General features: G+C 36.5%; 2 protein-coding genes across 3 annotated transcripts; one reads left to right on the forward strand and one right to left on the reverse strand.

Annotated features, from left to right (window-relative positions):
• Window positions 1–349: 349 nt before the first annotated feature.
• On the reverse strand, window positions 350–8,952 carry LOC132179017 (ubiquitin-associated (UBA)/TS-N domain-containing protein). Its single transcript, XM_059591630.2, has 12 exons — window positions 8,553–8,952; window positions 7,830–7,974; window positions 6,616–6,711; window positions 5,716–5,792; window positions 5,478–5,557; window positions 5,168–5,228; window positions 4,976–5,043; window positions 4,763–4,844; window positions 3,356–3,439; window positions 3,187–3,264; window positions 1,134–1,253; window positions 350–665 (listed from the first exon to the last, which is right to left on the reverse strand). The coding sequence occupies exons 1-12, from the start codon at window positions 8,718–8,720 to the stop codon at window positions 489–491; spliced, it is 1,236 nt and encodes a 411-aa protein (XP_059447613.1). The 5' UTR covers window positions 8,721–8,952; the 3' UTR covers window positions 350–488.
• A 2,196-nt stretch (window positions 8,953–11,148) lies between these two features.
• LOC132178364 (elongation factor 1-alpha) lies at window positions 11,149–14,066 on the forward strand. 2 transcript variants are annotated; one of them, XM_088515250.1, is made up of 3 exons: window positions 11,149–11,293; window positions 11,893–12,372; window positions 12,922–14,066. In XM_088515250.1, exons 2-3 carry the CDS (start codon window positions 11,911–11,913, stop codon window positions 13,801–13,803), a joined length of 1,344 nt encoding a protein of 447 aa, XP_088371376.1. In that variant the 5' UTR covers window positions 11,149–11,293; window positions 11,893–11,910; the 3' UTR covers window positions 13,804–14,066. The 2 variants fall into 2 exon arrangements, with proteins under 2 accessions (XP_088371376.1, XP_088371377.1); XM_088515251.1 differs by having other exon boundaries at window positions 11,151–11,258.
• The last annotated feature ends 2,277 nt before the right edge of the window (window positions 14,067–16,343 follow it).

Below are 16,343 nucleotides of genomic sequence, written 5' to 3' on the forward strand. Positions count from 1 at the left end.
GTTGAACTACCACTAATCTTGGGTTTGGTTCGACCCCGGTAAAACAGTAAAAAAAAAAAAAAATACTGGGACCGTAGTGGTTCCAATCATGTAAAGCCAGAGAGTCGTGGTGGCCACGTGGTGGAACATCATGGGCCCGTAGAACCTTGTGACTGTAGTCATTGTTTAACCTTTTGAGGTCCGTGTGCTCAGAAGATTCATTTTCCAGAACGGAAGTGGGGGCACCTTAATGCTTTTGCTTGCTACGAATAATGCACTTCTTCTGTCTGTCTACTCAGGAGCCCAAGGCACGTGTATGAATATTTTTCCCTTTTTTCCTTTGATAAAAGATAAGGATTTCTAAAGTATAAGAACAAAATGTTCACAATTTCATTCAGAATATAATTACTACATGCCCAACACAATCTTTTACAATCAATAAAACCAAGTACTTACAAAAGAAAAACTATTTATTTATTGGTGACACCCATTTTACAACTGATATTCACTCAAAGAACTCCGAAAAAGGGATTTCTTATTGCAGAGTCCAGCTCGGCCCCAGCTGAATTTAGCACGGCCATGTCAACCTTGTCCCTGCCTAGGAACAAGAACTCGCCCCCTTCAATTTTTTCAAACCCGCACAGCTCAAGAAACTCAATGCCCCCTCTCAATGCACCAACTCTTTCCTGTTAAATGTAATGATTTATGATGACACAATAACAAGGAGAGAGAAGCAAATAAACAAACTAAAGAGGAAGGGTTCAGTATGTCGGGTAATCGAATGTAAAAACGCATTTTGAGTATTAAAGACCGTGTGCATATAATGAAGCTGACTGGTCATACAGAAGAATGATGTATGTACCCAGGAGATTGGGATAATCCAACCAGTCAATGTTTGGTTGTGGCTATTCTCAGGTTTATGGGTAATTAGGGCAAAAATTATTAGGATGCCCGTTCTGAATCACATGGGCCATTCTGCATCTAGAATATCAAAACAGGCAAAATTTGTTTTATTTTTTGAAATTTCCTACTAAGTTACAACCCTCAAATGTGTAAACCAATCATAAATTAGGGTACAATTGGTCTTCAGACTGAACCCCATGTATCATAAAATATGAGGTTTAGCATGATCTGTCCTACAAAGTATTACTTACTTGAAAGGATTGGTTGCTGAGTCTAATTTTTCTGAACTTCTCCTCATCAGGATTCTTGACAACATTGCCTGCAAAAGTTAGAAGAGTCTGGAACGCTCTCTTCACTTTGGCATCATCGTCCTACTCCCACAGGAAGCAAGCAAAAGTTAAGACAACCGTATAAGATGCAATCTGCCTAAAAGGTGTGACGCCTATAAACTATTTCAAGAGCAGAATATTTTGACAAAAATGGGAAAAACAATTGATTCCTTTCAGTTAATGGTGAAAAATGTGGAACACAAAATTGATTATACCATCTAAGTACCAACCTTTTGCATTATTCTATCATTTATCAAGAGATGCAATCAAGATACTCATTTTCAACATTCCATTGAATAAATAAGTTCCACACCATTAAAAATGAAGCATCACTAAAGAGACACATGACAATAAATTTTTGTCTCTACACAAAGATTAGAATCTTAGTCGTTGGGATTATTGTGGAAACACGTGCCCCTTGATTAGGGGAATTATAAGTCACATGGATACGCATAACCAAGCGAAGTAAACAAGTTGAGATCAAACATAATGCAGATTCTAGCATGATACTCCTGCCATCTTCCAATCTTTAAAGTCAAAAGTAGAATATGAGTTACTTTTCAAATGCAACATTTATAAAATGGTCATTCATCAATTGTTGGTTCCACCAAAAGTGGCTGCTCAAGTTATATCATGAAACCACAAAAAAAAAATCTCAAGCTGTCATGCGGAAGTGCATAGTGTCAATACGATAGAGCGGCCACATCCTGCAGTATCAGTAAGCTCACAAAAATCAATTATCTTTAGGCATATCATAAACCCTCTCTCTTTTGCAAATAGTGAATTCCATCCAGCTGGGAACCTTGGGTTGATTTCTTGACAATTTTTAGATTCTTTAAAGAAGAGACGCACAAGGTTAATAACTAGTCCCCATGAATAGTTGGATCTCTATTTCATCTTGTTTTTGTCTATAGATTAAGTTATGAAAACTTGTTTTCTTTTCAATATCTATATTGTTATTCTCTTCAAACAGGAAGGAAGATAACACAAAGCAGCAATCTTGGCACCAAGTGTATTTTTCTAGAACTTAAAAACAATTCTGCCTGCACTATTGCCTAGTTAAGGGCTAAGAAGCTTGGGGGAAAAGTCCAAGTTATACTAAAAACTAGTAAATAAATTCATGAACAAACATTGAATACCATTTTTTTTTTAAGTAACAAGCACTGAATACCATTTACACAGTAGAAATAACAAGATACTCGGTTCGGGAAAGCACTCAAGGGTCTATTTGGAAAACTTTTTAAAAACTGTTTATGCTTCTCAAATGCACAAAATTCTTCTCAAATATTAGTTATCCAAAAGGATTTTCAAATGTGGATCCCACCACTAATACTTTTCAAAACAAAACCACAAAACACTTTTCACAAAATACTTCCAAAAAAATAAAAACACAAAATACTTCTCAAAAAACTATTACCACCATGAATGTCCGGCGGCACAATAGTGGCCGCCATGAACTTTTGGCTGTCTCATTGTGGTCACCATGAACTTCCGACGGTCCCGCAACGGCAGCCATGAACATCTGGCAGCCTTGTGGTGGCCAGGAACTTTCGGCTGCTTTGCAGTGGCCTCCATTTACTTTTGGACGCCCCACGGTGGTCACCAGAAACGTCTGGCAGCCCTGCAGTGGCCACCAGCAACCCTGCAGTGGCCGCATGAACTTTTGGTGACCCCGCATTGCGGCCAAGAAATTCCGGCGGCCACCACCGTTTTCTTTCTTTCTTTTATTATGGGGAAAAACTCATCAATTTTTTATTTTTCAAAAACATTTCTCAAAATTTTACCAAACAATTTTTTGTTTGTGGACCTCACTAAATCAATTATCAATTTTTACCTTTTTCAAAACCCAAAGTCCAGACACTTTTCAAAATTCTACCAAACCAACCCCAACGTGCTTGTGGTCCAGTTGAAGACCAACATGGTTCATAAAATAGAAGAAGTAATGTTAGTGTCAAAGAATCACATATGTATTTACCTTGTAATTTTGCTTAAGAGCGCGCAAACACTCTCTCATTTGCTCTGTTTTTGTGGCAGGCCTAACCGGCAACGAGCTCTGGAAGTTGCATAGCACAAGATATAAATTAAGAATTTCACAAAAATCTCTAGCAAATTTTGAACGAACTTTTATTCAAACAAGCCAATACCTTTTTCTCCTCCACAACAGGTGAAGAAAGTTTTACACTTGAAGAATCTTCTGGTGGCAATCCAAGCTTCCGCCTTCTTTCTGCCTGTGAAGACAAACAATTCACTCAAAAACAGCAGGAAATCACGTAACAACCAATGAGAAGAAATTTATTGAAAAGGTCAATGATTCATTCTAAGAGGTCTTATTCTGCCATGAGAAAGGAAAATACATTTCAATTAATGGTAAAATACAAACACAATAGAAATACACTTGGTGGTCGCCCATGTGAAGTCCATACACATGCCGCAAAGTCACTCGGTGCATTCATAACCTGACAGCATTAATTTCCTGACAGAGGGATTTTATATTTCTTTTGATCCAAAAACACAAACATCTTAGACAGTGAAGATCCTCTAGGAATCCAAGATCTACAAATTCACCCCTTCACCAACATCCACAAAGCCATCAGCGAGGAACCAAACTATTACAGACTTCCAAGCATCCTAACACATAAGAGTGATAAGGAAAATGAATACAAAGTGACTGAAGAAAACTCTATTATCACTCTGAAACATTCACTGTTTGCAACAACCTGCCGTGCTCTGAATGAAATGGCCACAGCTACCTACTTGAGTACACCCTATTCAAAGTTCATATCCCTCTCATTTTTCATTAATATAAATCTGGACGTTGCTATTATCACTTTATAGGGAATGATGTCAAGTTTGAATTATAAATTTTAGAATCTTAGACTGGAGGTTTTACAATAATTGCCAACCATAACAGAACTTTAGCAGCTGGAGAAAAAAAAGACTCCACAGAAGAAGTTCTGCCTTTAACAACTAATCTAGATATAAATACAGATTGGACATGATGATAAAATAATAACTTCTACAAGCTAGTAGAAATCTTTGGAAATCAGATACAGGTATTGAGCAAATTATTTCAGTGTGACTTGACAGTGCTTTTGGTTATATGGGACAAAAAATATGCATGATAAGCATTAAAAAAAAGGACGAATCTTGCTTCAATAAAATGGAAAAAGGTTTGATCCTATTGAAAAGCAGCTTTTTGATTTATAATTACCCCAAGGGCCTGCTCCCAGAGGACCTGGGATGAATCGATTTTAACCTAATTTTACATATCGCCATTTTTGTATACATTTTCACATCGCCATTTTTGTATACATTTTCACAAAGATCATTAGTCAAGAAGACTTAACTAAAGCAATCAGTCAAGAGAAGAAAGGAAATTTCACTTGCCGGGTGCAAGACGTTAAGTTCTTAAGTAGGAAATCCTCGATGCATAAGGAAGAGCATTTAGACATATACATGAGAATAATTACTAGATAATGAATCCCTTGCCAAAAGACAGAGTATAAGATTATTAATTTATATATTAAAAAAGTGAGTGGAAACATGTATACTTTGTCTTCTTCCAATTTCTGCAGAATTTTTTCCCTAGCTCTTTTCTCCTCCTCTTTCTCTGCTTTCCGCAAGGCCAATATCCTGTGTGAGCATAACACATATTTCATTCTATTGAAAAATGAATCTAATGAGGAAAAAGAGAATTTTCTGACATACAATTGTAGGTTGGAGCACAAATATGACATATGACAGATCACTAGATGAAGACAAACCGTTTTCTCTCATTTTCTTCCTCAATTCTCTTTGCTTCTAAGAGTTCCTTGCCCACTCGAATTCTCTCCTGAAGAAATAAAAATAACCATACACAGACGTACAGCACGTACATATGTAGCACGAAAAAGTTACTTCAGGAGTGCAACTAAACATAAGATAAGAGAGAAGTAATAGAGAACATTTAGAACTACCTTTTCCTTCTCTCTTTCCGTTCTCTTCTCTTCCTCTTCTTTCTTCTTGCGAGCTTTCTCCCTTGAGATTTATTGAAAAGTAACAATTAGCATGCATTAATTATTACTAATAATTAGAATAAGTAGTTGGCATTTAAAATTTCTCAAAGGTGCACCATAAGTCCTGGCTTAAAGATGTTATGACAGAAACATAATATGTATGGTTGCATGCATATATAGAATATGTTGACGGATATTCTATTGGTTGCATGAAACAGGATACTAGATATTCTGAAATATAAAAAATGTGAATGGATAAACTACTATATACCTTAGCTCTTGTTGTTTGGCTTTCAGTTCTTCTGGTGTAAGTGAAGGTTTTGTAGCCTCAACTTTTGTATTGACAGGTACCTGGATGCACATAAGCCAGTAAGACAGTTAAATAATCATGAAGTAATCTTGACAAGTTAAGTAATGATTAGGTCTCTAAAAGCAAAAAATAAAAAAGGACTAGACATCAAGAGACTATTATTTGAACAAAAAATACAAATAAAAAGAATAAAACATACCAAGGGCATTTGATCTATGTCTGAGTCATTCTCATGTTCTACCACCCAATTTATAGCGGCCTCGATGCTAGCATTACCTGAAGAATAGAAAACCAAAAGATTCAAATAACCAGAGAACTGCAAACAAATCCATATAAAAAAGGCCAAATTAAGAGGCAGACAAACCCACAACCATCTAAATGCCTACTGGTGGTAAAAGATAAAAAACTCGGGAAAAAGAAAACTAATTAGAAGGGAAAAGTATTGTGGCATCATAACTCAGCTTGATGAGGTCACATTGTATTGATATCCTTCTATTTCATCTCCCAAACATTTCCAAAGAGTTTCCATCTCCAGGCTAAGTGAAACAGCACCTCTAGGGAAAGTTGACACCTAAATTATATAGGTAGGGACTAATTGCAATTTCAAAGATACTTCCAAACACCCTATGTACTCATGGCTTGGGGCCAATAACCAACTAATAAATACAAGTTACCATTTACTAGGAAACTGGTGGAACAGAAAAGTAGTTCCTAGCAAAATAATGTATAAATAATGAAGTAGTCTATTTTTTTTGATAAGTAAACTCACCTCTCTAATAAATAATGAAGTAGTTTATATTACAACAATTTATCCTTTCAGAAATTTTTCAGTTTTAAAAGCCCTCCAACAATATGCCACCACAGAGACAAATTAAATTCCTATAGTTAGTTCCATATAAGAAAAGACAATTAAACTGATCTACATGATAAATTCTTTAATTCGTCAGTATCCATGTTTCGGCTTACAACAACACTCATAAGTGCAATCAAATATACATATTTAGCGGCCTCAACATTAATCAATAAAAAGTTATAGCAAAAAATATGATTAAAGAAGGAGATAAATGTTGATTTCTGTAGGATTTTACAATACACCCACCACTATAATGAAGCGCACGGGTCGCTCGTGCCACTGGAAAACCCATTGCTTCAAGTTCCTCAAGCAATTTTTTGTCAACTTCTGGCACAACCATTTCTAGAAGAAAACATAAAAATAAATAAATAAAAATCAGGTAATTATTCAATCAACAAATAATGATGAACCACCAATAACCAACTGACTCCAAGAAGCCAAAATCAATGTGCGACTTTTCATAATTAGATTGATCAGACTAACATAGGAAATAACAAAAACTAAAATTCAAATCTTCCTCTTATATCCAAAATACTCATTGTTTGGTCTAAAACCCAAACAATAAGAAGCATTAACAGGCTAGGCACTAAGAAGACCCTGAAAGTTTTTTTTAAAAAAAAGGTACCCATTGTAAAACTTATCAATCATCCTGCTTTTCACTGGCTTCTAGGCAAAACCCTACATTGGGCAGAGAAAGAAATGCATTGTGTAACTAACATCATAGGTGTTAAAGTCTTTCTACTGAAATACAGATTTTAGTATAAATATTCACTCTAGGAACAGAAGCTTCAAATCATCTGGATTGAGAAGTACATTAACACTTGAAGCTGCAATGTAAAAATTTCAATGTCAAAGCCACATCTTCAAACTGCCCCCTCCTTGAGTCACCATTTATTGTATACGGAGGCTTCACATTAATAAACACTCAAGTGTCCATGAGTATGGCTAAGGGAGCCGTGCCTACCAATGTGCAACAAAACTGATGATTGTTAAGCTTTTTGAAATCAAGTTCTCCACTATGATAATAACACAGCAAATTTCCATGTTGCCAGCAAAACAAAAATCCTACATCAAGTGGCAGCAAAATCCTCCAAAGAAAACTGAAATAGGTCACGTTGTTTTCATTACAGACTAAGAAATTTAGTCCTGATTAAAATCAGAAAGATGCTACAAACACAAACCAGCGTTAGGAATCACAGATCCATCCAAACAATTTATACTCTAGCTACAGAAATTAACATACCTAAGTGTAAAAGATGTCAGAATGGGAACCATACAATCTAACCGGAAAAGAACTATACAAAGATATATAGCCAACCAGTAACCAAGCAATCATCATACCTGAAATATGCTTACCAGTACATAATGAAGCAAATCAAATAAACTAAAAAAAAAATTAATCCCCACATTCAAATCAAACTCAGTGACAAAATATGAAAAACAACGAACTGAAATAGTACCTTCAGGTTGGCTAGTACTTGCATTGGTAGCCTGTTCCGACTCTGCAGCTTCCTTTGGTACCTCCAAACTAATTGGTTTTGCCGCCTCTGAAGTCTTATCAGAAAACTCAGTATGCCCAGTTCTTTTTGTATGCAAATCACTTTCCTTCACGCACAAACAAATCCAAAATATAAACATATCACCAGTCTGTTTGTCAGCCAAGAAAACCGAGGAAAAGAAACAAACCAAGTGTAAATCTTATTCTTAAATGATCTTTTTGCATATTAAGATAATAATCCATCAGCAATCAAATCGCAAATTAAGCCAACAATTCAAAAATCTAAAACTTTTTCCCACTTCAACAAAGCCTAGCATTATAACAAATCCAATCTCAGAAGCATTAAAAAAAATCAAATTTGCTAACAGAATCACACAAATCATGTCCCAGTTTGAATGTAAGCGGATTAGCTAAACGACACTTAACCCACTCCCTAAAATAATAATCAAAAGATTTTACTATCAGAAGAAATCAACTCCTTTCTTCTGCCTATCTTTTCCAAGTGACCAAACCGAGCCTTGGTTGCACTGGGAATCACAAGATCGCTGAACAAAAACGAAGTTCAAATTGCATTGCAAATCTAAGCCCCAAAGAAAAACCAAGAAATCGAATTCAAGAATAGAGGCAAAAGATTGAAATTCCACAGGGTACAAGAATCGGGAGTAGGAATAGGACTGTAAAATACCGTTTTGGATCGGCAAGGTTTGCCGCAAGTAGTGCAGACGAGGTTGAGCACAGCCTCGGTGGACTCGGAGAAGTTGGTGTGGGTGGTCAGCTCGGCGTGCTCCTGGGCTTCCTCCACGGACCTCAGTAGGGCCCCACAGTCCCCACACTTGAGTGATACGCCCGCCATTGATCAATCCAATAGCTCTCTCTCTATCTCTCGCAGCCTGGAAGTCCTTTATTATCAAAGCCTTCACTCTCTCTCTCTCTCTCTCCCCTTACGATTTGTTTGGGGTTCCTTGTTGAGCAGGGAAGCTAAAAGCGCCTTAGGGGCGTGTTTGGCAACTGAGTTATGGAAACCAAACAGTCGTATGGATTCAGGCAGCTAAAAGCGCCTAACGGCGTGTTTGGCAACTGGGTTATGGGAACCAAACAAGGGTTAGGGTTTAGTGGCGGCTTGGATTTGTTAAGAGAGTTGGATTCGACCTGAAATTTCTAAGGTTATTAGGATTTAGGATTGTGCAAACAAAATAAATCCAATCCAATCCCGACCCGAAAATTCAGACCCGAGCATACCCGAATATTCCTAGAGGATCTTTTTTTTTTTTTTTTTTAGTTCGTTGGGTTGTTGGGTTTGTATTTCTATTCAATAGTAAGTGTCTTATGAAGGATGTTAGGGTTTTCTTAGGCTAGGGTTTTCTCGCTTTCTCTCTAGTGCCGTAGGTAAGCCCCCTCCCCCATGGTGAGGGGAGGAATGATAGTCGTTTGCTGCCTCCCTCCTCCCTCTCGCCTGCTCTTGCACCGGGTACCAGTAATTTACTTGATGTCCCTGGCCCAAGTTGCCTCTTCCCTACCCCTTCTTTGCCGCCCCTTCCTCTTTGTTCTGCTTTTGTCTCTAGCGAGGCTCTCTGGTTGTTTTTTGTTCATTTCCCTTTTATTTATTTGCTATGTTTTTTGTATGTTGTTCTTGTAGCTTTGCCTGTATGCTACTCAGTGTGGGTGCTGATTTTGAGGTTTCTTTCAAACTCCCCCTGTTTTGTTTTGTGTTCACCGCCGATCTCCTCCGCTCGCACTGCCGTCCACCGTCCGCTGCTAGGTTTTTCCTCACGCCCCTCCAGCGAAGAGCCTCAATGCCCCCTGTTGCGATGGTTTTCCAGCCAACTAGCGATCGGCTTCGCCTCCCTCCGTCCATTGTTTTGGGCCTTTTTCTGCATCCCCGCCGCGTCGAGCTTTCAGCATTCCCTTTTGGTGTCGGTCTCCGGCGAGTACACTATCGGCATCCACGATACGTGCGCCTGTTCCCGTTTTGTTTTACTTTCTTTGTATTGTCTTTGTTCCTGTTTTTCCCTGTATGTTTTATTTCGATTTTCTTGCTTTTGTTTGTAATAAGGCTTTGGCCCCTCGATCTGCCTGCTTGGATGTGAACTGAACTTTGGTCCAGACCTTTGGGTCGTAGATGTGATTTTTGGTCCAGGCCTTTGAGTTGTGGACGTGAACTTTATCCCGGCTTTTGGGTCGAGGAGGAATTTGAGCTACCTATGCATTGGATTGCATCTGTCTTATGCAAATCTGTGATCTCAACTGAAAACTAGTCATAGGTTAGCAGAGGTTTTAGGTGATATCTTTGTAGCTTCGATTATAATTTGCATTTTCAGGGCTGTAAAAGCTTTATGCTCGTAATTATTATCAATGAAATTGAAATGTTTTTATTTCAAAAAATAATAATAATAATAATAAGTGTCTTATTATTAAGAATAAAAACAAAAGCAGACATAACAGAATTCTCTTCCAAACTGGTTGGAATAATTTCTTTCAACTCAATCTATAAAAATAACGTGTCATTTTTTTTATTAACATGTAAAATGCTAATGAGTTTTTAGTAAGATTAATTTCAACTTTGTCCCTGCTATTAAAAAAATATGTGTATTTTACATGTTCAAATCACACATATCATTTTTATATATTGAGTTTGAGGAAATTTCTCTAACCTAGTTTGGAGGAAAACTATGTCCTTAACTCCCATAAATTGTCACCACTTTTGCAATGTCCTCCATAAAGTTTAATTTCTCTCAATTTAAGTATCATCTTTCAGTTGTTTTCAATGTTACCCATCCGTTAGAATTTTCGGTTAATTTCTTACTAGGGGTGTTAAAAGGGTCATGATACACGCATGCCAGCAAAAATTTTTTTTTTTAATATTTTTAATTGTAAAAAAAAAAAATTGGACCCATGTTAAAATTGCAAAAATACTATTAGTTGTTCTAGGAAAAAAAAAATTACAAGGATTAAGGCGTTTGTCCTAATTCGGTATTTGCAAAAATACACATGCCTCTATATTAGCAAAAATTATAAATATTTATTTTAAAAAATATATATATTTTAAAAATTTTGTTAGAATTTAACGAAAAATCTTAACAAATATAGACTTTGAAAAAGATTAAAATTAAAAATACTAAATTAAGAAGTTTTGAATTTAAAAAAGTACACAATTCACGGATCAGTGAAGTTTTTCCAACAATTATTATTATTATTTAATAAAAATACACCTCAGTTTTTATTTTTACAAAACACTTCAAACCAAAAAATAACGATATCACGGCGTCGCTCGAAGAAACCCTAGATAGATACGATCTCTGAGTCCCTCAGCTATAAATAGGGCACATAACGCTTGCAACACTTACGCACTCACATTCTGCCTCTCTGCGCCCTTCCTCTTCCTGGGTCTTAGGTTTTCTTCTCTCTCAGCCGCCTCATACTCTTAAGGTGCGTAAACCTCTTCTCTCCTTCTTATGCGTAGTAGATCGGTGATTTTGGTTCTATGAATTTCTGTTTGTGTTATTTTTTATGCGCTTTTTGGGCTTCTTATTTGGTTCGGTCTAAGTTTGGGTGAGATCTGTTTTCTTCTAGATCTAAGTTTTGTTGATTTTCGGGTTTCAAACTTCGTCGTTGGGATCTCTGGTTTTAGATTTGAAATTGATGCGGATGAGGTTTGGAATTTGATAAACTCAATTTGTGATTTGGGATTTATGTGAATTTTTTGATCCGGCATGAATCGATCTTTGTCATGTATCATAATGTTTTTATCGATAATAAGTTGATCAATTTTCTTTTTTGTTGGTCATGCTTTTGATTTAAATATTTTCCTTCATAAGAAAGAAGCAATCTAGATTTGTTTGCCCTTTTCTATAACATTGTCAAGTTTTTTTTAAAAAAATAATTTGGGTTTAGTTCATGCGTCTTTTTCTCATGCTGGATTGAATATCATCAGAATTGTGAATAAGTTTTTTTTGTTGGTTTTGTAGATCTTTGAGAATTTTTATCTGACAAAAGCTTTGTTTTTTCCATTTTATCTTCTATTGCAGCTAGTTTTGTGATTTAGAATGGGTAAAGAGAAGGTTCACATCAACATCGTCGTCATCGGCCATGTCGACTCCGGCAAGTCGACCACCACCGGCCACTTGATCTACAAGCTTGGAGGAATCGACAAGCGTGTGATCGAGAGGTTCGAGAAGGAGGCCGCTGAGATGAACAAGAGGTCATTCAAGTACGCCTGGGTGCTCGACAAGCTCAAGGCCGAGCGTGAGCGTGGTATCACCATCGATATTGCCTTGTGGAAGTTCGAGACCACCAAGTACTACTGCACTGTCATCGATGCTCCCGGACATCGTGACTTTATTAAGAACATGATTACTGGGACTTCACAGGCCGACTGTGCTGTCCTTATCATTGATTCCACCACTGGTGGTTTTGAAGCTGGAATCTCCAAGGACGGCCAGACCCGTGAGCATGCTCTCCTTGCCTTTACCCTTGGTGTCAAGCAGATGATCTGTTGCTGCAACAAGGTATTGTCTCCTTATTGTTTCTGTTTATGCTGTGTTATCTTATGATTAGATGCCCCTCCCTAGTTCGTTTCATCTGATAAAGGGACACCCTCAAGGGCAAATGCAATGTTGATATTTACTTATGGCATCGATGGGCATTTATTGAAATGGTGTCCTAAGCTTTGATGGGTGTCCACTTTATTGGATGATATATATTGGTTTTGATTAGGAGAGATGGCCAAGTGGTATAGTTCTATACAAAGAACTATTGAGGGTTCAAATCCCTCTCTCTCCCTTTTCTTTTCTGTTACTTCTGTGTTATTTTTTCTGTTATATAAAACATTAGTTTTTGTCCGAAGTTTTCTATTTTTACTAAGTTGTATATCTTGAATGTCTCAATCTCTGTGTTGGCTTTTGTTATCATTTTATATAATTTGAAAAATCTCATTGTTCAACCAGTGATTTTTATAAGGTATTTTGATGCATCATCTTATAATTTTAGTTTTGAAGGACTGAAGTTGTAGTTTGTGCTATTGTTATCACTCAATTTATTTTAATTGTTCTTTGTAGATGGATGCAACTACCCCTAAATACTCCAAGGCGAGGTATGATGAAATTGTGAAGGAAGTTTCTTCCTACCTGAAGAAGGTTGGTTACAACCCTGACAAAATCCCATTTGTTCCTATCTCTGGTTTCGAGGGTGACAACATGATTGAGAGGTCAACCAACCTTGACTGGTACAAGGGCCCAACCCTCCTTGATGCTCTTGACCTGATCTCTGAACCCAAGAGGCCCTCAGACAAGCCTCTCCGTCTCCCTCTTCAGGATGTTTACAAGATTGGTGGTATTGGAACTGTCCCAGTTGGTCGTGTTGAGACCGGTGTCATCAAGCCTGGTATGGTTGTTACCTTTGGCCCAACTGGACTAACCACTGAAGTTAAGTCTGTTGAGATGCACCACGAGGCTCTTCTGGAGGCTTTGCCAGGTGACAATGTTGGCTTCAACGTCAAGAATGTTGCTGTGAAGGATCTCAAGCGTGGTTTTGTTGCATCCAACTCAAAGGATGACCCTGCCAGGGAAGCTGCTAACTTCACATCTCAGGTCATTATCATGAACCACCCTGGTCAGATTGGAAATGGTTATGCCCCAGTTCTCGACTGCCACACCTGCCACATTGCTGTCAAGTTTGCTGAACTTGTCACCAAGATTGACAGGCGTTCTGGTAAGGAGCTCGAGAAGGAGCCCAAGTTTTTGAAGAACGGTGATGCAGGGATTATCAAGATGATTCCCACCAAGCCCATGGTTGTTGAGACTTTCTCTGAGTACCCACCTCTTGGTCGCTTTGCTGTCAGGGATATGCGCCAGACTGTTGCTGTTGGTGTTATCAAGGGTGTTGAGAAGAAGGATCCCTCTGGTGCTAAAGTCACCAAATCTGCTGCCAAGAAGAAGTGAATGGTGCGGTCACCCATTTTCATTGATGCTGAGAACAATTTATATCTCTATTACTGTGTGCTTTTTCAATTTCTAGACGGTTTTGTCTCTAGTTTTATTTCTATTGGCTTTACGTGTTCCTCCTTGTCTGGTCGTCGCACCCAGAACTGGGTGCTAGACAGGCGGTGGTAACGCATTGCCAGTGTTCGAGTCCTGGAGTTTTTAACACCCTTTTATTGTGGATGTTGAGTTAATTTAAATTTAAGGTTTTTAATTTAGTATTAGTCACCTGTTTGCTGTCTCCGTTTAAATTGCTTTAGGTTTTTAGTTTGTTTCTTCGTGTGGATTCAATTTTGGGCAGCCCTCAATGGCTTTTGCCTGTTGAACTAGGGACTTGTTTTCCCTATACGGTGGTAAGTGGTATGTGTTGGATGATGCATATATTTCAAAAGCTTCATCAATCTTGGTAAGGTTTGTGTTGGCTACTGATAATGTAGTCATTTCTTTGCACTATAGTTGTGAAGCTAAAACGTTTAGGGCATTGAGCAAATTATATATTATGACAAATGCAGACTTGTTCGACATTTGGATGTTTGCCCATAAATCTTACTATCTTAGTAAGGTTTATGGGGGCATGAGAGCACTCCTTGCAGCCTCTCGCTTCTCTTTTCTTCTCTCTCAAATTAAATATTATGCCATATAATTGCATTAAATATTATTACTGTTGAATGAGAGTAAAGATGAAAAATCCGTGTGTTTTTTATTTTTTTATTCAACCAAAAAAAAAAAAAAAAAACTTTCCAGACTTGATATGGGAGTGGAAATAAGCTGACTAACAATCAAAAATCAATAATTAAAAACATTATCTTCTTCCAATATAAATTAAAACTAAGTAAATGAAGGAAATATTACAAATTTTTAAAAATACTACTGTGGAAATAAGACAAATATTCTTAAAATAGATCATTAGACAAATACAGACATTCAAAAATGTAATAGTTAGAGAAAGCAATAGTGAAAGTGGATTGTTAAAATAATGAGGTTACTGTGGATGCTCTAAAAAAGTAAGTAGTGTAAGACTGTTAAGAATACTCTGCAGTAACTTTTGCTACCAAAATAATTAAAAGTACAATTTTTGTTATTTGGACAACTCACATTTTTAAAGCACTCACAGTAACTTCACTATTTTAACAATTTACTTTTACTATTCTATTTAAATATTATTTTTTAAATATTTGTTTATTACTTTCTCTAATTTTTATATTTTTTAATGTTTGTATTTTTTTTCAATGGTTTATTTTAAGTATATTTGTCTTATTCTAACGGTAATATTTTTAAAAATTTGTAATTTTTCTAACGGTCAGAAATGGCAAGACTTGAACCGATGAATGGATGAAATGCTAGAGAGAAATGGCGCTAAATGCTGAGAGAAAAGGCAGTAGATAAAAGGAAAAGAAAAGAAAAGAAAAAAAAAAAGAAAAGAGAAATGAAAAGTATAAAGGAAGAGAGAGAAATTAGTTGTTTAATCAATATGTAAGTGAACAGTATTTTTTATGTTGAGAATAACTTATATAGGATGTTGCACAAAATGCCTCTTTTGTGCCCACCAATCAGTGTATGACACATTAGGAAAAGACATGATAAAAATAAATAAAAAATAAAAAACCTAATTATTTACCAAATATTAGAAATAAAACTTAAAAAACTAATTAATTTAAAAAATAAAAAATAAAATAAGGGGTGGATCGCTGGCCACCCCCTCCATGGCCGAGGTTGCGCCAGCCACCCTAAAGGGAGGCTCCTCATATGCTAATGTGTCACCTTCTGATTGGTTGTACAAAAGTCATTTTTTGTGCAACATCCTCACCTAAGATGCTCTATTTTATGTTTGGTGAGTACGGTTCACTTCATTATTTTATTTTATTTTTTGTTAAAGTAGTTAGTCGATTTAAGCCACTTTTGTTAAATTATCTCACTAAAATAACTAAAAAATGGTTTTGATGAAGCTACAAAGAGTGCTCTAATCTCACATTTTTAACCTAAAATAAATGGTGAGTGAATAATACTCACTATTTAAAAGTGAATACTATTCTTTCACTAAATGAATAAAAAAATAATATAACTTACTTTTTTTTTAAAAATATATATAAAGAAGTATTAAAAAAATAATAGAATTTGTTGAGGCGTCTAGAAATGCTCTCACGGCAAATTTGACCGAGTTTGAAAGCTTTTTTTTATGTAATAAGTCGACCGATATTGGTATTCCACTAGCTAGCCTAAAGGGTTTTTTTTTTTTTTTTTGAATAAGGGTCTGTTAGTTAAAACGCTTGTAAATTGGATGTTTATAAATAACTCTAACATGAATTTGATATTTATCACTGTAGGGCCCATACGGGATGTTCAATGTTGATTGTTGTAACAATTAGAGTAAAGTTCACATACTCCCCTCAAACTACTATCAAATTGACAATGTCCTCCCCCCAAACTTTCAATTGTGACAATGCTCCCTTCAAATTACCAAAACATTGTCAATGTTTCCCCCAAGACTAACAATAAGACAA

Source organism: Corylus avellana, chromosome 4 (genome assembly GCF_965113065.1).
Source record: "Corylus avellana chromosome 4, dhCorAvel1.hap1.2, whole genome shotgun sequence".
Taxonomy (NCBI): domain Eukaryota; kingdom Viridiplantae; phylum Streptophyta; class Magnoliopsida; order Fagales; family Betulaceae; genus Corylus; species Corylus avellana.

Bases quoted from the DNA above. Each gene is read 5' to 3' on its own strand.
- LOC132179017 (XM_059591630.2), bottom strand. From the start codon at position 8,720: ATGGCGGGCGTATCACTCAAGTGTGGGGACTGTGGGGCCCTACTGAGG. The intron at 5,793-6,615 runs GTGGGTGTATTG...TCTATTCTTCAG, and splicing joins CCGTGCGCTTCATTATAGTG to GTAATGCTAGCATCGAGGCC. The intron at 5,558-5,715 runs GTATGTTTTATT...ATGTGCATCCAG, and splicing joins ACATAGATCAAATGCCCTTG to GTACCTGTCAATACAAAAGT.
- LOC132178364 (XM_088515250.1), top strand. From the start codon at position 11,911: ATGGGTAAAGAGAAGGTTCACATCAACATCGTCGTCATCGGCCATGTC. The intron at 12,373-12,921 runs GTATTGTCTCCT...TGTTCTTTGTAG, and splicing joins TGATCTGTTGCTGCAACAAG to ATGGATGCAACTACCCCTAA.